This window comes from Pyxicephalus adspersus, chromosome 1 (genome assembly GCF_032062135.1).
Source record: "Pyxicephalus adspersus chromosome 1, UCB_Pads_2.0, whole genome shotgun sequence".
Taxonomy (NCBI): Eukaryota; Metazoa; Chordata; class Amphibia; order Anura; family Pyxicephalidae; genus Pyxicephalus; species Pyxicephalus adspersus.
Genome location: NC_092858.1, coordinates 79,623,586 through 79,647,693, shown reverse-complemented (window position 1 = coordinate 79,647,693; position 24,108 = coordinate 79,623,586). Strand labels below are relative to the sequence as shown.

Genomic DNA, 24,108 nt, shown 5'->3' with positions numbered 1-24,108 from the left:
TCAAATTAATGACACAGGATCTCCTACTGACTGCCATAATAACTAACATCACTGTATATGATCTGTCTTGAAAGACTATGCCAACTGTCACTGTATATATGTTGTCATTAGCTGTCATATCAATTTATGTATTTACTATTTTATTATTTATAATCTGTCACCAACCTATTTATTGTACAGCGCTGTGTAATATGTTGGCGCTATATAAATCCTGTTTAGTAATAATAATTATAATAATAATAATAACTGTACAGAATATGTCAACAACTGTTATAGTGACTGATTAATGACACAATATATAATTATTGATTAATTGCCAAAATAATGTTTTATAACACATCAGCTAATGTCACTGTATGTAATTGGTCACTCACCATCAGATGTATACCAATCAAAGCACAGGAGTGCAATATTTATCCAAGAGACACATCTAGCATCATTGCATATCATTTTGGGAATACACAGATGTGCATATTTTTCTATTTTTTCGTTTTCGTTTCTATTTTTTCATAGAAATACAAAGAAATACTTAGATTTTTTTTTTCTTCCAATAGATCTTCTAAAGAAGGTCACTTACACAGCGCCTCTGCTGTACGCTGTGCTTTACATCCGTCCACTAACGCCAACCTTCAGATCAAACTGGCGTCGCTTTTACTGCACCCTTTTCTCTATTACATCTCTTTATCATTTATAAGATGAAATCTTACTAAACAAAGTGTTTTACCAAGTCCCTGGAGGAAGCCTAAGTAGGCGAAACACGTCGGGACACAAGATTTCTATCTACCTATATATATAAAATCAAGCAGGAATTTATTGTCTAGTGCACGGCCTTGCTGTCCCCCCCCCAAGTTGTCTTTGGTGGGGAGAACCAGCGCCTTTGTAAATATTGTAATTGTATGCATAAGAAAGACAATCTTTCATTCTTTTTGAAACTGTTTATCTAATACATTTCACTGCAATTGAAACACCTACAGTTATACTTATCAGGGTATAGCGGATTAATTTTGCATGGAGATGTTTGATTAGCACCCCTCTTCTTAATACTTAAAATCTATGTAAACCAGCACATTACAACACAGGAAACCTCTGGAATATATCCACAAAAATGTAAACATGTGTGTTAAACTGTCATCATAGATTACATGATGTGCTAGATATCCAACCAAAAGTGCAGGTCATAGTAAACCAGCTGTGTCTCTACATCTGAACATTACAGGATGGAAGAATGGTTTACACTGAGTATTACTGTTGGGTGATCATGAAAAGGCCACCTGCACTGGATACATCACTGGCTACTGTAATACTAGTACGCCTTTGGAAATGGGCCACTGTAATCCATGTTTACAAACACCACACATTCTGTAAGTTCTAAAAAAAATATCCCAGCTGTTCTGGATTCCTGTCAAAAATCATCTGCGTTCTGTCTCTTTTTTGGATCCACTAATGCTATTGAAATTGCCAAGTTTATGAAAATAAGCCAGCTGGCTCAGCATTATTGTTCCATTCCCTGTTCTGACTCCAGACTTGAGGAATGTCAATTAGACAAGTGTATGAGGTCAGGAAAGTTTTGGATGACCCAAACATAGGCCTGGCAGGTGTTTAACCACAAACTGTCATGAAATGCACACGTCAAGATACACAAAGAAAATATATAACATGTACTGCTAATATCTCTTCACAGTTTTAACTGTATGTTTTTGAATGTTCCATTCTGGAAAGGAAATCTTTTTGTGCTGGCAGATGGGTTAAAGTACAAAGGTTTTAAGAGGAATGTAGAAATCCAGCACATAAAGCCGAAGCTAAACTGAAAGAAATGCTTGAACACAATCTGGACTGGATAAAAATAAATACACAGAAGCGAATCACATAATGAGTGAAACCTATTAACATTGGAATTGATGCTAGAAATCACCCAGGAAATTCATAGAGTGTAAAGGACACGCTACATTATTTAATAAGGTCAGGTATGTTTTTGACAGTAATTGTATATTAAATTTTAATTACTTCTGGTTTCCCGGGGTTTCTTCATTTGAATGTTTTGGAAAAAAGCCTACATATCATATACAGTTCACAGGTTTATGGGTATGCTGTCCAAAAAAATAGTTTTGATAATCATCCAGAAACCACAGCAAACTTTTCTAAATCAGTTTTTCGAGCAGATTTCAGATCTGTTTTCAGTTTTTCCTCAACACATACAGTTGTTGAGTTATTAGTACTTTTATAGTTAACATTGTACGTGCATGTATTTTGTACTAAAATGTAAGCACCATTGAAGTGAATGTTAATACATGCTCAGTGTGAAGTAAAATAAGGCACACTGTGGTATAGATGCACTGAACAGTGTCAGTCAGGTACCATTGTTTCTTCAGAAATGCTTAGAGTAGGATTTTGTATACTCTTGTCTGGATTGTCACGGTACAGCATCCAGCAGTAGTCGTTCATCATACTTTCATTCCAGAAACCTTGGTAGCGGTGCTCCAGTAACTGAATGTCCTGGTGAAAATGTTCTTCTTGTTCGTCACTCACCATACCAAGATTTTCCGGCAAGAATTCTAGATGTGAGTGCAAGAAATGTATTTTTTTAATGACATGTGACAACCCAGTTTCTGGTATGAATCAAGCAGATTCTGAACTCATCCCTTGTATGCAGGAGACTTATGGTTGCCCAGAAAATTTTCACACAGCCACTTGAATGCATCCCAAGCTTCTAGCTCAGCTGCTTAGAGTGCTTATGCTCATGTTTGGAAGCTTCTCAACAAGATACTGAAAACCCATGGAGTTTGATTTACCCATGGCCATTGCAGAATCAAGGCTGGGATATACAATTTTGTGCTTAGTTTTACCTGAGAATCCACTTTTGTTGACGCAGCAAAAATAGCAGTCAATTAGATGGTCTCGCTGTTCTCTCTACACCATCGGGATTACAAATGACATTGCTGCTTTACACCGATTTAGCGAGTCACGCAGACTGTTGGAACAACTGGTACAGATGACATGTGGAGCCCAAGATTTATCCTGGTCATCAAGTGGACAGCAGAAATATTATTTGTATATCTTTTTAAGTTCTGTGGTAGTTTGGCGACGTTGTGCTTTTGTTGTGAATGAACCACACACGTAACAGAAACTGTCTGGATCATTAAGGCAATTTCTAGGCATGATGACAAATGAAATCAATTGCAGTTAGTGGGGTCTCTAACATTGAAAAAAACCTGTCATTAAATGTTGTAATATGTTAAGGCTATTTCTAACAAATTTTACACAATATATAAATAGCTGCATCACAAAAACTAGACGTGCTAGATAAAAACTGAACACAGATTTGAAATCCGCATAAACAATACTACAGAGCCAACATAAAATTATATCTGATGAAAATGTCACCTCACGTATACAGCCACAGTGCACATAAAATGAGATGTACAAATGAGGAGTGATTCGGTGAATAAGTACAAGTACAGCTCAGCCTGTGGGGGTAACATTTTGTTTTACAACTTTTATAAAAAGTTTATTTTGTGTTTGAAAATAAAAAATTAGAAAAATGAAGGAAATTAATTCCATAAAAAAAAGAAAGAACCATAGCTTAAAAACCACACACACATGCCTCTCTAAAACCTTGTGATGGCCAAAACAATGAGGAAAACCTGCAGACACCAATAGGTGTCATGGTGGTGGTATAATGACTTTTTTCACAGGATCTCATATGGAGTTGTCTGCTTTACCAAACAATTAGTATCTCCAAATTGTTACAAATAATAAAACAGCGAAGACAAACACATCTTTTTCATTGTTTTATTTTATTGATTCCACATAATTTGCCATTGTTTGTTTCTCTCATTCCACATTTGGGTGAATGGCCATTGTTTCTATTTATTCATGTTCTGAAGATCAGCAGTTAAGATTATTTTTTAGATCACTGCCTCTTTATAACTACAACACAATATCATGCTATGAATCTGTCCCAAAGAGCCAAACAAATTACTTTTTATGCTCAAGATTGTAAGACTCTTTTTAAAAACAATAATTCTGTTTACAGCACCTTCAGAGAGATATTAGAGTGTGGAACAATAGCCAAACAGAGATTATCTTGAATGCAACAATTCTACAACTAGAGCACACCAAGTTGTTTGTTATTTCCAGACACCAAATACAAGTGGGACACCTAAAACTTTAACCTAATACAGCGTAATCATAATATTGCTATCCAGTTAGCCTGTTTTTATAGCACTGCTGAAAAACACTTTAAAAGCCATTACATTTTTTTTAAAGAAAGTATAGTTTAAGGGCATACCTTGGGTTTTACTTCATTGTAATGTTTGATGTACCAGGCCAAGTGCCAGGTACTAATATTACCAATATTTTAATATTTGCCTGCAGAGATTTGTGTATCCTGCACCGCATGCCATGATAAGGGTGCTACTACTTGCCACATGAACAGCAATGTCTGTATGGGACACATCCCATTCACATTTGAACGAATGAAGGGAAAACCAGATATATATCTTGGTATAAATCAGACCCAAAAGTATACCATTTATAGATAGATAGGTATACACCAAACAAGCTGGGTTTTGAAATTCCTATGTTTCTTGCATATTAAAAGCACCGGTAACCCCAAAGCAATGCTGTTTCTCTGCAGGCATTTTGTTTGGATATCTGCTATAGGTAAGTGCTGACATCTGCAGTCTGCCTCTCACCAAGAGACAGTCTCTTTAGGGTGACACTTTAGATACCAACAGGCCTTGCTGGATTTCTCCTTTTACTCTGTTGCAAGCAAATCTAAGAGACCTAAAGCAAAATTAAAACACTACAAGATAAAACCCACAAATAAATATGTATACCTGGTTCCAGCAACAGCTCCATCGTTTTTTCCCAATGGTTCATCCAGTTCTACTCCGCACCATTCTCCCTTTGCAAAGTCTGTCTCTCCGACATAGCGAACTACGCCTGTTTTTGTTCCACCAACCTGCAAGGCAAAACAAACTACATGAAAGAAAAAAAAAATATTTCACTGCCACAAGTGCATTACCATTAGGATAAGTACCCCTTCCTATTCTTTGCAGGTGCATGTGTTTTAAGAACTTTTTCTGAGATGCCAGGATCACTATAATGCTGAATTCCTAACAAGCAGTTAAATATTCATCTGACAACTTACCTGCCAAAGGATCTGTAATTCTGTTCAGTCAATCATATGACTGAGATTTAAAACTGGAGATAAAAGAAGTGTTCACATCTGTATAGCATTCATCAAAGCCACAAGTTATGGGAGCTGGAATATATTTCATGGCAAGGAATAAAAAAACTATCTGTCCTCCAGTTTTTTTAAATCCTTTTCTATAATTGCAATGAATCATCAGTGAAAAACTTATCACAGGTGGTAATGATCTTCACAGTGAAAAACATTTACCTAATAGCTATATTTACCTTTGGTCAACTGTGAGACAGAGCCAATGGCAGCAGGGGAAATAAGGCCGCACCAAACTTCTAAATTGACATGATAACGTTTTCCTATTAATTCTCTCTTCTGCGTATTAAGCAGTGTAGTAGTTAATTTTCATAAATAAACACAAGGGACCACAAGTGCATTACCATTCAGGTGTGCTGAGGGCATCATAATGTCTAAAAGGAATTCTGACCTTACTCATAAGAGAGGTTATGTAACTCAATTACTAATATGGTTGTACACAGCTTCAACCCCCACCCCATTCCCCAGAGTATCCGGTCATTTTGTACACCCCTTATATATCAAACAATGAAAAATGATTAAAATAAAAAAATGATATGTTTTCCTATGTGATGTGTTACAAATGTTCGCAGAAAATATTAATTTTTCCCCTTGCAAAAACCATTTTTTGGCTCTATAACTTGTAAAGTGGAAATTGAATATTTTTATGACTGCTGAATTTTCAAATGTTCTTTTTGGGTGAATGTAGTCAGACCGGTGTTTACTTTGAAATTCCTTGGTGGAAAATTTTACATAGAAACATCTGGCCACTAGTTAGTTACTAAGTGCCATTTTTGTTAAAATAAATACTCTTTTCCTTGGTTATGGTATACAACTAACTGGGAGAAACATAATGTCGATTTCCTGTAATGTTGCACCTCATACCTACTGTGCAATCCAAAGAAAATTTGGAAACTGAAGTCATCTTAGCATGGTTTGTGAAATGCAGGGTATGTGCTGACATTATCCAGCTAAGCAGACATGGCTGACAACTAGTTGGGATTTCCAGTTATCAGGGGCGCTGTGTTGCCAGCTCACTACTAGAAGTTAGGAGTTACTGGATTACTGGCAGAATCATCAGGAATCATCATTTTCCAGTACTTGAAGTGTTTTAAAAAGACACACACTGGTATGTAGTTAAAATGAAAAATTGTGAAATATTTCTTAAAACATTTTCATTTTTACAACCTGCAACCAACCTGCAACCATTTCAATAAGTCGTAAAGGTCTGCATCTGTTATAGATAAGAGCTTGATCCCAGTGTATGTGCAATCTTCCACTCTCTTTGCAGTATCATTAAGGGAGGTCAGGAATGAAGTAGTAATTTACCTGTTAGGATTGCTCAGAAAAAGTAATGATCAACAGGGACTATGGCCCATGTTTCTCAACGTTTAAACTATGAGAGGTAGGCTGCTAAATTGTAAAGTCTAGGTAAGACCTGCCTCTACACCAGGCATTTGGATGCAAGCTATATTTTGTATACTGGTGGACATATATATATTTTTACTTTGGAAGCACAACAGCTGCCTATTTAAGTCATGCATTTTTTTTTTTGCTATGACATTATGGAAAATAACAATTTTCCCCATTTTTATTATTATTACACAGTATTTATATGTTGCGGAGCACTGTACACAGTCATGTCACTAGCTGTTCCTCAAAGGGGGTCACAATCTAATGTCCCTACTTCAGTTATATGTCTTTAATACAGTCCGAGGACAATTTTCGGGGGAAGCCAATTAACCTAACTGCATGTTTTTGGAATGTGGGAGGAAACCGGTGTACCGAGAGGAGACCCACGCAAACATGGGGAGAACCTGCAAACTCCATGCAACTAGTGTCCTAGCCAAAATTCGAACCTGTGACCAGGGTGCTAACCTCTGAGCCCCCATACTGCCCATTTGACTACTGAAGGCTGAAGGACCCCAAAACAGTAACAAAAAAAGACTTGTTTATCCCAATATTCATGTATCTATGAACAGGCAGAGATTTGATCAATATCAAAACTATCCTGAGATGTGTGATGGTGTCAGAAATCCCTTTTACATAGTACAGAGAATTCAGTAATAAAGCACACCTGTTTAACCAGACGACTAGCAAGCTGTGTGGAAAACATACTTCTCGAAGATTGAAATTCCACAAGGAGAATTCCAAATCTATATTTAAATAGTTTAGAAAACTATTGCTTTGACACACCTGTCACATACCAGCATGAAATACAGATGTCACCAAGATGTGACTGCACAGCATTATGCTTTTCATACACCAAGAGGGTGAAGACTGAGTTTAAGGGGCTTCTGTGATGTGATGAAAGGGCATTTGTGCACATACAGAATATATTCATTAGTTTTAAGTAACTGGTTTGCTATAACAATAAAAATATTTGTCTAGAGAGTACATTTTTTAGTATATGTCCTGTCGAAGCGAGGACATTCAGTACATTTTTGAAGACTGATTTTATTTCCACTAACTTGAACAAATCTTCTATATTCATCTGATTTTATTACTGGAGTTCTCATATAAGCCATTACCATAAATGTCTAAGACCTATTTGAAATCATTCAGTATTCTAGTAGAATAGCAGTAAAGAGTGATGAGATTTGCATTGCCGTCTCATCTACACTTCTTCAAGCTGTCACAGGGATGATGACGCTAGCACATGTGATAGAACAGGGATGACGTAAAGGCGGTAGCACATGAGATTAATGGAAATGATACAATAGATTTACGGTAAGTAAAATAATAACAAGAACTACCAAAAGAAGAAAAAAAAAAAGAATGTGAAATAAGAAGGAAATAGGACTTTTGCATCAGTAAGAAAAGTAATGGTAGAAATAGAACACCCAGCACAGACACTGTATGTTTTAACATAATGTTGTTTACAAAAATTGAAAGCGTAGGTCAAGCCACATAGCTGGAGATGGATGGTCTAAATTATTCCCTGTCCTCTTATATATCTTGGGTGCTAAACAGCAAGATGTCTCTGCCATAGTTCCCAATTATGTAAATGTCCATGTGAGAGTTTATTTTTTACCAATTTTGGGCTACTTTGCAATAATATAAAGTTTGCTGTCTGGTTCTTTTTGGATATTAAAAACAGGAAGAATGATGATGACACTACCAGGTCCCATAAATCACTTGGTCCACAGTATAAATGGGCCACTAAGCCCCAAGGTATAGCATAATCTGCCATGTCTACCTCTGGGTGAGAGACCCATATCGAACATTAAAATATTGAGAAATTGGCAGCTCCCATACCTGCTGATTTATCAATATTTTAATTTTTAACTTTAATACATTTAGCAAAATACATTTTGGATGGGATGACCCTTTTATATAACACACTTAAAATAGTTGTAGAACTGCCTAAGTTTTTTAGAACCTTTGTCAAATATGAACAAAAAGATATTACTTAATAATACAATTACACTAAAACCTGCCTATTGTAGCAAAAGACCAGATTTGAATATTTTTAAATAGTTTAAAAAGTTTAATACTCAGCTATCTCTTCAAACAGCTTAAAACCTAAATCTCATTTTATTACATTAATAAGGGTATGTCAGCAATATCATTGCAAGAATAATGACATAATTTATGTGTCATCTTTAGTCATCTGTGAATTGCTGCAATTCAGCATTTAAATGATTTTAGGAAGACCCGTTAAGCTGAATGGATTCAGTAATATTCACAGATAACAAGGGCTGCCAATTTTGCCAACAATGGTAGCCTTTGTATTTCTCTCGTTCAGGTTTCCTAAAATCCAGAAATTACCAGGAAACTTGTGATAATTCCAATAAAGAAATAATACAGTTCACCTCTATATAAAGTTAAAGTGTATTCAAATGTTTGCTAGTAGTGCACTGTAAGTATGGAGGGTAGTTATGATAGTGTATTAGTTTATTCTTCATGAATGTCTTTCACAGAGGGCATTATCACAAGATACACAAATAATCCACACAGTACAGCAGTTCAGAATACAGTGTGCTGCAGTAACAAAATACTGGTCCTAATCAGAACATGCTCAGTCACTTGTCAATATGAAGCATTTAGGAACCGGTCTTACTACATACAAGTTTGTTTCAATAGATCAAACCATATCGTTAAGAATAGAGTTTTCACATGATGAAATATCAACAGAAAGTATAATACAGGTGGAAATTAACAGTCTTCCAAGGAAACCAGACTCACCAGAACACGGTCGCCAATCCGAAGATCCTTGTCCCCCTTTTTCACTGACCCACTGTCTGAAAGGTTAGATCCAGACTCATTTCCTGTTTTAATAGTGCTGTTCAGCACGCTTTCCCGCAGTGGCACAATTCGAGTGGTTAAGGGTGGTGTGGCAGTTCCAGAATGCAAAGACAAATTTTGTGTTGTCAATGATTCCACTGAATGTGAATCACTTCCTGTACCATCTGCCACAAGCTGGCGAGTCAGTTTAGATGGTCTTGTGAATATTCCTTGCAGTGGTGGACATTCAAAGTAGCGTACTCCACCAACAGATCCATCATTCTTTCCTACTGGGTCATCAAGAACCACACCTGCCCACTGGCCTGGGGCAAACTGGGTTTCTCCCAAATACTGTACTACTCCAGGCTTAACTCCATTGACCCAAACGCGTTCACCGACCACATAATCTCCCAGGAACTCATCACCCACTTCAGTGATTTTTGATCCAGTTTTCTCTGCACCAGTAGAGGACGTAGAACCCTGTTTATGAAGAGGAGAACCTGTAAAGATATAAGATCAAGATTTAGCATTCAAATTTTTCCTAAAAATATATTATGTTATAATTACTCATTTCATTTCAGTTGGTATTCAATCACCATCTCTTTACCAGGTCTTATTGTTCTACTTAAGGCATAAAATAAATTCTGATTCAGGAAAACTGTAATTTGTACATTGATAAGTGTAAATCCTGTGTCTTTTTCTCTTACACAGAAGCAGTAGTTAGTCGTTTTAATGATACTAGGGACTTGTTTTTTTTGCAGAATTTTCTTTGTTTATTATGTAAAAGACAAAAAAGTATTCTCATATAGATGAATATCTTGTATTGCCCATCTTGTATTATCACATGCAGTCAGAACGTGAAGCTATAAGCATTTTTTTCATGTTTTTTTCTATCTCCTTGGTCCCTCTATTTAAAAGCCAGTGGTTTACAAATCTCAATAGCTCAAGGTGAAATTTAAACACAAATGAATTAGCCAGAGCAGTGTCCCCTCACCTATCATTTCCTTTTAGTGTCAGAGTGTCTTTCGGTGGCCTACTACAGGAATATAGATTGCTCGCTTGCAAAAGTGAATAGCAAAGGACATTTCACTTAACTTAGTGAATAAGATGAATCCCTGCTAACTTCAACCATCCAATCATTTGCAAGAAATCCTGTTTTGTTGATTTCCTTGCACACAATTGGGTTTTTTACAACACTCTCTAAGCTAAATGAAATTTTTCTTGCAAGGGATCATTTTATTTACCAAGTGAACAGGCAATATTTCTTTAGGAAATTATCCTTAAAGTGTGTGAATGGAAGTGTCCGCTCTGTATATCCTCTGCCATGAGTTAATACTATTTAATGTCTATTAAGTTAAAATCTATATCACCCACAACTGTGGTGCTATTACTGTTTTCTATAATTAGCATTCTGACTTCCAGAACTCAGCAGTAAAAGCTATTTTTCCTTCATAACAAAAACTTACTAAGAATAAAAAAAAAGGCAGCTGTTTTTGTCAAGAGGCGTACCAGGTCTGAAAGGCTTTTAAGGTTCCTTTGTTCTCCTGTTACTGTGACAGAAAGCAGACTTTAGGACACATTGTGAACACAGCCGCCATAGTAGCTGCTTTCTAACACAAAAATTGTTTTCCACATATTTCCTTTAAGACAGACCTGTAGTGAAATGATATGTTCACAGTACATGTATCACAATGTAGGAGAAACACGTTTGTAAAGTATAAAAAAAATCTGAGAGAGATTATACTGCTAAGACTACCAGCAGATTCTGCGGCAGTGTTGTCATGGTAACTAAAAGAAACTCATTCTCATCTATGTAATATAAAAGATTTTCCTTGAAAGACATTTTATGCGTAGCAACTTGGAACAGAGAAAAAAAATTGCATGTTGTAGGAAGAAACAAAAGTCTATCTAAGTATAGTGTATACTGTGATTGTCTTGTATGTGTGTAAATCTTTTTGTGACCATACATTGAACATTCCCTTTTCTCCATGGAAAAGAGCTTTGCATATAAAGAAGAATTAAGCATTGTGAAGTGTTGAGGGGGGAAAGAGGTCATATAGTAAGGGGTTTTCTATATAGATAAGGCAGCACTAGACTAATTCAAAGCAAACAGCACACTCCTGCCTGGATTTCTTATTTATCAAGGAACAGGTTGGCAGCAGAATGTAAAGTCAATAAAAAAAAATATTAAAAAAAAAACAGTACCCACATGGTCAAATAACTACTAGTTTTAAATCTGTCGCTAGCTAACATAAAACACGTTGGAACAGAACAATCAGTTCCCTCTGCACTAGAAAGCCAGTGAGCTCTATCAGCATGCAGACTACTTAACAGCGCTCCTGGGCTTTCAGGTCTGGTGAAGACCCGGACATAGACTGAATGGTCATGGAATCCTCCCAACTCTTCCCCAGCCGGCTCCAGGATCCTCCACAGCTGTTTTTGTCTGAAGAAAACATATTGCCTTTTTTCCTGGAGCCCTATTTCGTAAAGTGTCACACTACCGAAATATTATTCAGAATGTTACTATCCGCACAATGGGGGCACCATTTCATGGCATGTAAATTATCAATGTGGTAGTCAAATAAAAAGGTTGCGACATTTGGAGAGGCTGTCACTCCTTTTAAAAACAAATCCCTCTGCCCTTCCTTTTTCAGTTTACATTCTTCCATTACTGCTTTGCCTGATCTACAAATCTCTAATAAAAATGTACTATTTACCTACCAAACGTGTTTCAATATACCAAACCTATGCAAAATTAAGGATTTTGTTAATTTTAAAAAAGCTAGTAAAAAAAGCCCATGTAAATCTAACCCAAAATTTCAGGGGATATTATTTATATATGTAATAAGTGACTACATGCCCTTCGCCTACGTATATTGTGCAATAATGTATTCCTTTTTTTCCATATTAGAAAGTTGGGAGGTATTAATAGGCTTGGTGTGGGGAAAGGTGGCCAGATCTGACACACCTCCCCCTCTCTGATCTATGTGCCCATGAGCCCTGAAATGTAAATAGCACTAAGCACAAAATACAATAGATGCCTGATGCTTAAACACCAACAAATTTTCCACCAACTGACCTAAAATTGGTTAGGTCCCAGGACTTATTAGTGATGCCAGGGTGGTTTAAATCTACTGCATCTTCCAAAATGTGAATAAGATTTTTAGGTGAACTGACCCTTTATTACTTAGAACTAGCACCGTAATTTAGAGAGTGGTTTGTTTGAACTCACTAGGGCAGTGTATTTCTATATACTGTTGTAGATATATATACATATGGTATATATGAACACAAGTCAACCTGTGCTTTCAAACAAACTGATGTACAATACATGATAGCTTTATTACGGCAAGAAGACTTAATCACAGATCTGTTGAATGCTTTTTCCCCGGCCATGCCTTGTGGTTCTATCCACCGACCCCTACGTCATTACAGGACATAGTAGATACATAGAGGTCACAGGATAGACTTAAAGGGGCCTATTTATTAAAACTCTCCAAGGCTGGAGAGGTTACTCTTTCATCAGTGAAGCTGGGTGATCCAGCAAACCTGGACTGGATCTGGTCTAGGATTCAAAAAATTTGCTAGCAAATACCAAAATACTTTAAAGAAATCCATTGCAGGTTTGCTGGATCATCCAGCTTCACTGATGAACGTGTATCCTCTCCAGCCTTGGAGAACTTTATTAAATCAGACCCAAAGTGTGCAGTAGCATCAAAAATTCCCAAAAGCAAGCTCCAATGCAATTAAAAGAATGGTACACAGAATATATGTAAAATGGAGTTGCTAAATGTTTTATTATATTTCACAGACCTAGCAGAAATTTGCAAATTAAGATTTCCGACTAACTTCTGAATTCACTTGATTAATGTTTTTTCAAGGTCAGAGGCTCAGAAAGCATTAAACATTGGGACAGAACTTTTTTTCAAACAATAATATTTAAACTTCTTTGTTTTTTTTTGTTTTTTTTTAGTTTTTTTTTATAAGCAACCAACAATAAGACAAGGTCAAAAGAATTATGCAAATATATGATACAAAACCAATCTGATACATAATACAGAGCATAATAAAAATGCACAGGCTCTATAAATACAGACCGACACAGAGTATCATAAAACAACATAAAAATGTGCAAAACACATTGGTGTCAGACACTTATGTAACAAGCATCTACCAGGTAAGTGCACTAGTCAAAAAATTGGAACTTCGTTGGTTCCTGATTTTTCAAAAAGAGAAAGAGGAAGAAAGAAGAAAATAGTAGAAAAAGAAGAAAAGACAAGGTGGGCATGAAGGGGAAGGCAGGGAGGGGTAGGGGAAAGAGGGACAGGGGCAGGAAATGGCCCAAAAATCTTTGTAAAAATGGTCAGATGGGCAAAGCAACTGTCTATAGACAACAGAGCTCTTAAAAGCATCCCAGTAAAACCACGTGCTTACCGGTCTCTGTGATGGCTGCTCCTCTGGTTTTGTTAACTCTTCCATATATTGTATATCATTCACTCTGGTAATCCATTGTTTAATTGTAGGAGGGGCAGTATGCTTCCATAGCGAGGGCCATGCCTTAGCAGCATTCAGTAAGTGGTGCAGTAGGGAGCGTTTATATCGCTTCTTTGAAATTGCAGACACATGTAATAGTGCTAACTCTGGTCTGTCCTCAATAGATATCCCTGTCAACTTGTTAACAATCTCCGCACAAAAAAGATGCCAGTACAGGGCAGCTCCAGAAGATGTGTAGTAGAGTGCCCGTGTGCTTACCACATCTCCAACACACATGCGGGTAAATTTTGGCCAATAAATCTGGAGTCCTATACCATCTGGTAAGTACCTTATAGTTTCTCTCTTGGTAGCGGTTGCTAATAGAGGCCTTGTGTCCATAATATAGAATACGCTCTACCTGTTCATCAGTAAACTTGACATTAAGATCCGTTTCCCATCTGGAGAGAAACAAGGGCGCCGGGGCATCACCTGTCGTCAGTTGCATTTTATATGCGTGGGATAATATACCTCTCAAAGGGTCTCCAGGTATACATAAATACTCCAGAGGGGTGAAGGATCTATGGAAGGCCTGAGAAGATGGCAACGAGGAGATGAAATATAAAAACTGTAACTTGCTCCAAATGTCTAAAGGAGGGAGGGTATGGTCCATTTGAATCTGCTGGATCGCAGTCCAGTTAGAGGGCTGCATAAAAAGTAAAGCTAAGAAAATAACCTTTTCAATCCATTGCTTAAAGACCAAGTCTTTCCTACTAGTGGGGAAGTCAGGATGGCCAAGTATAGGAGACATCAGGGAGGGGAATGTCTCGATTCCCTTATTGCGGAAATATTTAGCTACTACTTTCAACGTCTCTCCTATCAGAGGATGGTGACGAAGAGAGCTGCAATCTGCCACTTCTTTGTTTTTAATCATTTTTGTCATGATTACATTTTTACAACATCCCACTCTCCTATACAAATAGTGTCTTACTACAACATGCAGATGTAAAGCTAATTTTAACATTTTTAACTTAGGTTGCTTATTTACATATTTGTTTTTTAATGAATTTAAAAGTTTTCCAAAATTGAAAAACTAATATGTAAAATGTATTTCTGTTTTAACAGTTTTATCTTTCAGATTTAGGAATATTTGGATATTATGTTTTATTTGTTTGCGTTAATAATGATTTGAGTTTGAAAATCCAGTTCATAAACATTTGCTTAACTATCAAAGAATGTACAAAAACTGTAGCACTATCTTTCAGTTCTACTGCCTCAGTGCTTTCAGAAAATATATGGTTTGGGGGTGGGGGTCAGATCTCCTATTATCTTTCAAAACTGTCAAAAAAAAACTTTTGAAAAATGGGAAAAAAACTGTGAAAACTAACAAGAAAAAATGAAAAACAGAATAATGGTTTGTCCAAAAGGAAGTCAGGGTCCAGCAGTAAAATGGTTAAACAGAATTAATGAGCAATGTAACATAAATTATTAAAATAAATAAAAGCTACTTAGTGGAAAACAAAGTAGACAGAAGGTACTAAAAGCATGCGTCTAGTATCTGCACACAACAAAATTTCCTGACCTCCATGTGACAGGAAATGTAGGTGCTTTTAAAAAGAACCAATTTAATTTAGTTTATTTGAGAATCCAAATATATGTCCTCAAACATCTATATTTTGATATAGTTCACTCTTAGTGGATATTTAGGATATGCCAGCTAGAATGTCAGGGGTCAGAGGTCATCTGTTGACTTTCAACTCCTCAGAGAGCATTACAGTACCAAATAACGAAGACATATACGGTGGCTGTTTATGGTCCTCTTAGCCATTTATGGGGTGGGCAGGAGCACACTAGGCCAGACACGCCCTAATGGCTCCGCCCACCACCAGGGAACACCCCCTGAATTGACATCCCACCCCTCCGTATGCATTGCGGAGGAGAGGGATTTACCTTCAGGGAGCGTTCCCTATTTACCACGGCGGCGGAAGTATCAGCGCCAGCCGCGGTAAATAGGGGAGCAACTGCAAGGGGAGGCACAGGAGCTCCAGCGGCTCTAGCTCCAGTAGTTCCTAACGCCCCCTGGCCGATCCGCAGGCAATTAGGCCGGATCGGCCAGGGGGAGTGAGGCCAGAATGAACTACCAGCTAGGCCGTATCTGGCCTAAAGGCCAGAGTTTGCTGACCCCTGGTCTAGTGGTTCTTTAAGATATTTGTCTGTTGATAAAAAAAAAAACAGAAGGAAATAACATAATTAGGAACAAAGAGGCATGCATGATTAGCTGCTAGCATTTCAACAGGCACCAATGGAAAGTAATGATAGGGAATTCAGAAGATGCATCTTTTTATTTATCAGCTACTGTTACCAAATACATTACTGTTTAGGGGGGCACCACAACATGCATGTATGTGTGTTGAAATGCATTGTGAGATTTACAGCATAAGAAACCATGTATATCAGACTACAAAGTGCTACTGAGAAAGTGAAATGGTCACTGTATGAAATGCTGGCTTCAGCTTTGCCATTGTGTAGCTCTGAAATGTTTAACAAGTAAAACACTGAAATCAGCAGCAACTCATTTGTATTCTAAACTCCAGTTTTCACAAACATATATCATCACAAATAAACCCTGGTACATTCAAATTGTCAGTGTAATGGTTAGGAAATGGCTTATGAACAGTTACAGATATAATCCCTGCCAAACTGTTTATACTGAACAGTAATACTGAGAAATACTTTTCCAGTTAAGCACTGCAGGTCATTTTAAAGGCTAAGCCAATGCTAAATCAGTTATTTGTTATTGGATTAGAATTCCGCCTGGTTGAATAACCTGACATTTTTCTAAGTGATTCAGAAAGAAAACTATCTTGCTGTAGTTCCTGTCTGCACCGCTATGTGTGCCAAAAAATCTTTAGCTTCAGACAACACAGGACTGTAACTGGAATGGGGATAATGGTAATGCTACAGTGTGTATCTAAGGAAATCATGTTTTGTAGATTAGAATGTTAAAAACACAAAAAGAAGTGGGCCAAGTGATGAAAATATAGGATGGAAAGCTTTGTACATAGGACAAATTATTTGTTACCTATAATGAACAGTTGTGCTGGTCTCAAATGAAAATTTGACATGTGTGGGAACATCCACTGTTCTTTTCTAAGAAGGAGAGCCCAGTGGGGTGCCACAAACAGTGGGCCAAGCAAAGACAGCTGGTAGACAGATTTGCCAGAGGGCAGGTGGAGCATGACTCTACTTTTAACCACCATGTAATGATTATGGGTGCATTGGGATTGTTTTATATATATATATATATATATATATATATATATATATATTCATAACACAATGCCTAAGAATGTGATCACTTGATCTATGCTGAAAGAAGGATCAGGAAATGTTTTGAATTCCCATGAACATAGACCACATGACCACTACATTTCTGTTTATATAAGCAGAACCGGAGATCCCCTCCAGTTCCAGATTTTTTGTTTCTTATATAAACATTTAAGCTGTTAACATTTGAGTTTGGGGTTTGCTTGGAGTTTGTAAATCTGCCCTTTGTTCATGCAGAGCAAAGCAACATGTTCATTCCGCTGCTGTAATGAGTGAGAAATAGCTTCATGAACAATCTCTTAATAGTCAAGTTATTTGTTGTCAAATGTTAATACTTCCTTTTTAATGATGCTAAATACTGATTTCGATAAGATGCAAGCACGTATGTTTGTATAATAATAAATAACTTTCTTACTTTCTTTAGAACCGGCACTGCTAGTAGCACCAGACCCAGCTGAAGATCTTCCCACTGGACTGGAATGCTTGGCTCCCCTCCCAGGGATTTTCAGTCCACTTGGCTTCAGCATATTTGTGGCTGTTCCTTCACCTTGTCAGCAAATTTACCTCCTCAGTCAGAAACTTCTCACGTTTAACCATTAGCCTTGTGTGGTTTGGATGCTTCCTCTCATGCTTGGATACCTAAAAAAACAAAATACCCATTATTCACACAGTACAATTATATGTTCTTGTGATACTATTTTTTACAAAAATATTTTATGTTCAAATAGATATAATTTTGCATGTTTCAAAACAACAAGAGAAAAGTCGTATCAATTCATATCAAATCAAGGTAACTTTTACTAGATACTCATTTAATGAGAAATCAAGGTAATAAATTCAAACAAAGTTACTTATATTTTTTGTTATATTTTTTTTAAGGTTGACAAGTTTAGTATATAATAGAATTAGTAATATATTAGATGGGACACACACATAAAACATCTACAGTATATACACAAACTCCAACAATGTTATATCGGCATGAAAAAAAGACAAATGTAGTGATGCAGTAAAAGTGTATTCTGCTATATTTAATAATCAATGGCCCACATAAATGCAACTATAGGTTGATCTGTTGGAGTAATCACACACTTTGTGTATCAGTAAAAAAAAACAAAAAAAAAAAAAAATAAATAAACTAATTCAAACTAAGCAGCACAAATCTGATTTGCATTAGTGTTCATGCCACAGTGGTTAGGAAACAGATCTCTCTGCAGGATTTAAGTCTCAATACTAAATTTTTTATTTCACTCTACACAAAGCATAGGCTTGGCACATAAAATCAACATCTGCATACAGATTGAGTATATATGATGCAAGTATAATCTAAAAACAGAGCATCTCTTCAATATATAGGCTAAGACTTGACATTAGATTTCTGAACATTTAAATAAAAAAAACTTTTTTAATTTTTGGCAAAAGAAGAAGGTAAATACCTTTAAAGACGTAATAATACCTAGCAATGTGCTTGACCTTGAAGAACTAAAGAATACTGTTAAGCCAATGCCATGCCCTAAATACAAACCACTGAAATCCAAGGTTTTCAGTGGCAGTAACTGCTCAGTAAATTATGTCCATTGCTTGAGCTGTGTTTAGTATTTTAAAAACTAAAGTATACAGACTAACTGTGATATGTAGGTAATAAAATAAAGATGAGCAACAATCTAAATGAATGCTAGAACTCACATGGAAGTGAATATGGCACATGGAATAGATATTACAAATATAAAAACAGTCATGTTTACTTAGTCAAACAAGGCACCTTTACAACTTCCACTATAGAAGGGTGTTTATAAAACAACTTCTCAAATGGTTTATTCTGAAAGGATCAGAAGCTCAGGGCAGCTGCACATGTGTTTTATACGAAAGTCAGCAGGATGCTTGTATATACCGGTCTATTTCATGGGAAGTGTTACAACAGATGTTCATGTATGCCTAAAAACACTGGGAAATTTGAAACTGTGTTACTTTTACTCCTGTGTCATATTATTATAAACATTATAGCAGCTGTAATACTAAAAGCTCATTTGTTACTCATCAGAATACCAAATGGGCCCATATCTGGACCGGGCACTGCAAAAACTTTGCATGCTACACCCAGATTTATCTGATTAACAACTTATTAAATGTTTACTAAATTTTAGTCTATAAAGCTATTTATTAAAAATTTCAACATTTACAGTATTTAATTCTAGTGAGTGCTTTGGTGATCTAATTGTGGGGGTGGATTGATGGGACTTGGCAACATTTGACATTAGTTTTATATTCTCAAGGTTGCTCCTACTATATGAATTTTTTAGTTTGTTTTTTAGTTTTAAAATTATAATATTCAGTTTCCTGTTATGCTGACCTATTGGCTAGTATACTACCTGAGTCACTGAGCCAGAACAAATATGCTGATCAGGAATTACTGAGAGGAGTCAGCAGTTTCAGGTTTTTGTATAGCTCTGTGGCCTAGAGTGTGCAAAAAGGGACCGCATGACAGCCATGCACCCATGCTTTTCTGATGGTAGGTTTTGTTAAAGCCCCTTCCCAGACTGCTGCAAAATGTGCGCAATGCATAGGTAAAAGCTTATCTGGCCTGGAAGAAATCAGATCCTAATATTAAATTAGGATAGGAAACTCATTGCTCATTTTTTATTCTTGTTTACGGGAATTTTCTACACTCTACACCTCTACATTTTCTGCACCTGTGGAGAAATTGACAAAGCCCTTGGGAGGGTTTGTCAAGAGGCTGTAACTAGTCCCTATTCTACTAAGAAGTAACACTTTTGTTGCTGTCTGTGTTCCCATAAGAAAGATTTCACTAGCTTCATTTTGAGTAATAAATACTTGCCAAAGGTCCTGACCCTTTCATGGATTTTCCAAGTTCTATTTCACTTATAATTTAATTATAATATAATATTAAGTACCTGCATCTTTAATATACATACATAGGGCCTGATTTCTTAGCTCTCCAAGACTGGAGAAGATAGACTATCATGGGACAACCTAGGGGATCCAGCAAACCTGGAAGGTCCAGAATTAGAAACATTTGATTTTAACAAAATCTATTTCAAGATGGCTGGTTCACCCAGGTTCTCCCATGATAGTTTATTTTCTCCAGTCTTGGAGAGATTTATGGAACCAGGACCATAGTGTGGGAAAAGGAAAGACAGCACTGTCCAGTCATAAGCTGGGGCTTGTCCTGGAGCTAGTTTTATTACCTAATTAAAGTAGTCTGCAGAAACATCAAAGGAGTAGCTTGATAAAAGAAACTTTATAAACAGGATTACAAGATTTTTTTTTGTCAGGTAACACAGTTCCCACATATGTGTTTTATTTGTGTTTAGCTGTTTGTCTAGAATTCAGTTTTAGGAGTAGCTTAACAAATGACCTACAGAATGCACAGCAGCAAAAAGTGTTTGCTTGCTCACTTCCTGTAATCATCACATTAGTGCTGGTCCATTCAATGCTTCCAGAAGGATTTCACAACCTGGCTGCACTGACAGAATCTGACAGTACAGCATGTGTCGTCTGGGCTCCAGCAAAAAAGATGAAGACTCCCTTTTTATATTCGATACAATCATTTCCAAATGCTTTATCACACGTGGCAGCCAGTTGATGGCTGCATAATAAAAGGGTTTGGAGAGAGCAGACACAGAGGGTGCTGGGCTGCCAGGAAATGTATAATATATCTCTTAAAGTAAGGATAACTGCCATATCTTCCCTGCCAATAGCTGGTAGACTGCCAAATGCAAAATGCTTATCCTCAAATACTGTGCAATGAGGCTTACTAGATCACCTTCCAAACATAAATGAATCATATTACTTAATATACCTGTATTCAGCATTTGTCAGCAAGTTCAGTCAGACTATCACTATTGGGATAAAACACGGATTAAATTTTCATGCTGGAGGCGTTCAGAAATAATGTGACCTGCATGAGTTCTCTGGGCTTAAGAAATTAAACAGACTGCATGTTATTAATGTCTCTTTTTGGCTTATTTTTACAGACAGATATGGAATAACCAATAGCAGCATGTCATTTTCTCTCAGCGGGATACACCAGTCACACATATGAAAGAATGATGTGATTCTGAATGGTTGCTAGGCATTTTTGCTTTTTGCTAATCAAAACCTTATCTAAGTTTTGGCACCCCTCCATAAAAGAAACTGTAGTCCCTGATGTTTTTTAAATAGAAATTGAAAATGGTCAATATATGGTTGAATCTTTTCAAAAAAGGAATTTTTTAAAATTGGTTTCTATATATAGGGCAGCCATATGTTATCTGTTTATTCTTCATACCAACTGTGCTTCACTTTATCTCCCAGAGCAGGTCCTGGCATTGGGTCTGATCCTGTAATTTCTTCTCAATATTTATAGAATATAGATAAACAGATCTAAACAAATATAAGTGTGTGTATATAGCGACAAAACAACTGTACCAAAATAATCACTACAAAGTTAAACATTTATTAGTGGATAAAACTAATGCTTAGTGCTCACTGTCTTTTCGGAATCTTTGATTTGTTCAAAATGTCCAACATTATTATTATAATTATTATTATTATTATTATTAGTTCAATTAAATGTTTAAACAAGTTTTCATTTAGTTAAATTTCATGAATTCACAAAAAATTTAAAATCATTCAATCTCTACTTGCACCTCGGATATATCCAATCCCCAATTATGTTATATAAAAAGTACCAAAAAGTGCTTGGCCAAAGGGTAGGCAGAAAAGGCAGCGGCCTTGGGTGCTTCAACAGGAGTGGGAAGTCCAAAAAGAGCAGAACACAAAACTTATGGAAGAAGTTCAAAGCTCATTCAGGGGGGAAATAAACTTTAGGTTTTCCTACTTGGGTTCTAGAGGAATTTTTAAAGCACTGGAGCCATTTTAAGTTGCTATGTATACCTTTTCTGATCTTTCTGGTTAGTGTGAAGGCAGACAGAACCACAAGGTACACTTCAAGACCCATAATTCACTCTGTCAGTCCTTCTACTAAGCTTTTTCCCAAATTGATGTTGGGGAAGTGGGACTGATGCATAAAGTCTTCTCCAGCACACGACAAAGAAAGGGTGTTATGGTTAAAATGATGTCTCATGCTTGTGCAGTCTGAGCATTCTGAATCCTGGCATTGTCATCTTGGAATATGTCTGTGCCAAGAGGGAAGAAAAAATCTATTGATGGAAAGTCTTTGTCATTCAATATATATTTGTACTTTTTTCTGTTGCAGTTTAAACTGGAAATACATATTTGATAGTTATTGTTAGTTTACTACTGGAGACTTTATAAGTGAACTATTTTACCTGTCAACTAACAAGTTTTTGTTGTGGGTACACTGACTGTGGTGCATGAGAAGCATACATTATAGCCCTGTCCTATTTACAAAATCTGTAAGCAATGATTCAGGTGGGTGTACCATTATGTGCAAGTATTCTGCATATTATATACACAATATGGCAATTGTTGGCTGTTCACCACCTTCCATTAGCCACGTTGCTCAACTTTTCAAAGCAACCCTGCTATATATCAAGCTACCTGATGTCTCTGGAGACTGCACTTAGCATACAGACCAGCATAACCTATGACCCTGACCTACCTACGTACCATGTGATTGTACAACAAAGCAGTTTTCTTTTAGAATCATGTTTGCTAAAAAAACATTAAGAATAGTTTACAGGAATTTCCTTCTAGCAGTCTAACTGCTGCTTCCTAGAGCCAAATTTCAGAATTGGATACTTATGCTGGTTCATATAGTGTAATACACCAATTCACCTCCTCTAATATATACTGTGCTGCATACCCTGATAAATAAATAGTAAATTAAGTACCAAGAAAAAACAGGGTATTTAAGGTGCAGCAATATATTGAAAAAGCAATGATGGATCAAACACAATACAATGTACAATATACATATAACAATACAACACACATACCATGTTGTACTTCACAATTGTATACATGTGTGAATTAATCCTAAATTTATTAGACAATGATTACTTAGCGAGCAGAAAGAAGGTATAAAGAGAGGTAAATGTCGTGTCCCGACACGTTTCGCCTATATTGACTTCCTCAAGGGACTTGTGGACATCGGAGTGCAACTGTGTACAGAAAACAATAAGACATATGTTGACTGTCTACATATATGCATAAAATTATTAAATAAATAGATGAACATTTTCACAATGTTGAAAGATAACACTGTAATAGCAAGTTATAAGTACATTATAGATGGTTTTCTAGGATGATAGCATATGTATCCTAGAAAACCATCTATATACCTTATTTCTGCTCGCCAAGTAATCACTGTCTAGTTTTCGCACCCCCCCCCCACTGCATTTTGTCCAGTGGGGAAGGAAATTTAGGATTAATTCACATATGTATACAATTATGAAATATACCATTGTATTGTGTTTGATCCACCATTGGTCTTTCAGTGAATTGCTGCACCGTAAATACCCTGTCTTTTCTTGTCTCTTCATTTACTTATGCTGGTTCTAGAAAGTGTTCTGGCCTTGGCAGCGCTAGGTCCCAAGTTTGAATCTCAGCCAGGACACTATCTGCATGGAGTTTGCAGGTTCTCCCCATATTTGCCAGGGCACTCCGCTTTCCTCCCACATTCCAAAAACATGCACTTAGGTTATCTAACCCCCAAAATTGACCTTAGACTGTATTAAAGACATATGACTGAGGTAGGAAGATTATATTTTGAGCCTCTTTGAGGGACAGCTAGTGACATGACTTGGACTTTGTACAGTGCTGCGTAATATGATGGGGCTATATAAATACTGTGTAACTAATAATAACCATCTGTATCTAAAGTTTTATATTAAACCAAGCTTGTACAAGATGGAATTCCACTTTAACAACAATGTGAG

The 24,108-nt window shown here is 36.6% G+C and overlaps 1 protein-coding gene across 1 annotated transcript in view; it reads right to left on the bottom strand.

Moving 5' to 3' along the window:
• The window catches only part of CLIP2 (CAP-Gly domain containing linker protein 2), a 65,575-nt gene that overhangs the window by 17,284 nt on the left and 24,183 nt on the right, over positions 1–24,108 (bottom strand). The window contains exons 2-4 of the mRNA XM_072405495.1: positions 17,661–17,884; positions 9,410–9,948; positions 4,839–4,963 (exon numbers count right to left, since the gene is read on the bottom strand). Of these exons, the coding sequence (XP_072261596.1) occupies positions 4,839–4,963; positions 9,410–9,948; positions 17,661–17,772 (776 nt within the window). The 5' untranslated portion in view covers positions 17,773–17,884. The remainder of the gene's footprint in view (positions 1–4,838; positions 4,964–9,409; positions 9,949–17,660; positions 17,885–24,108) is intronic.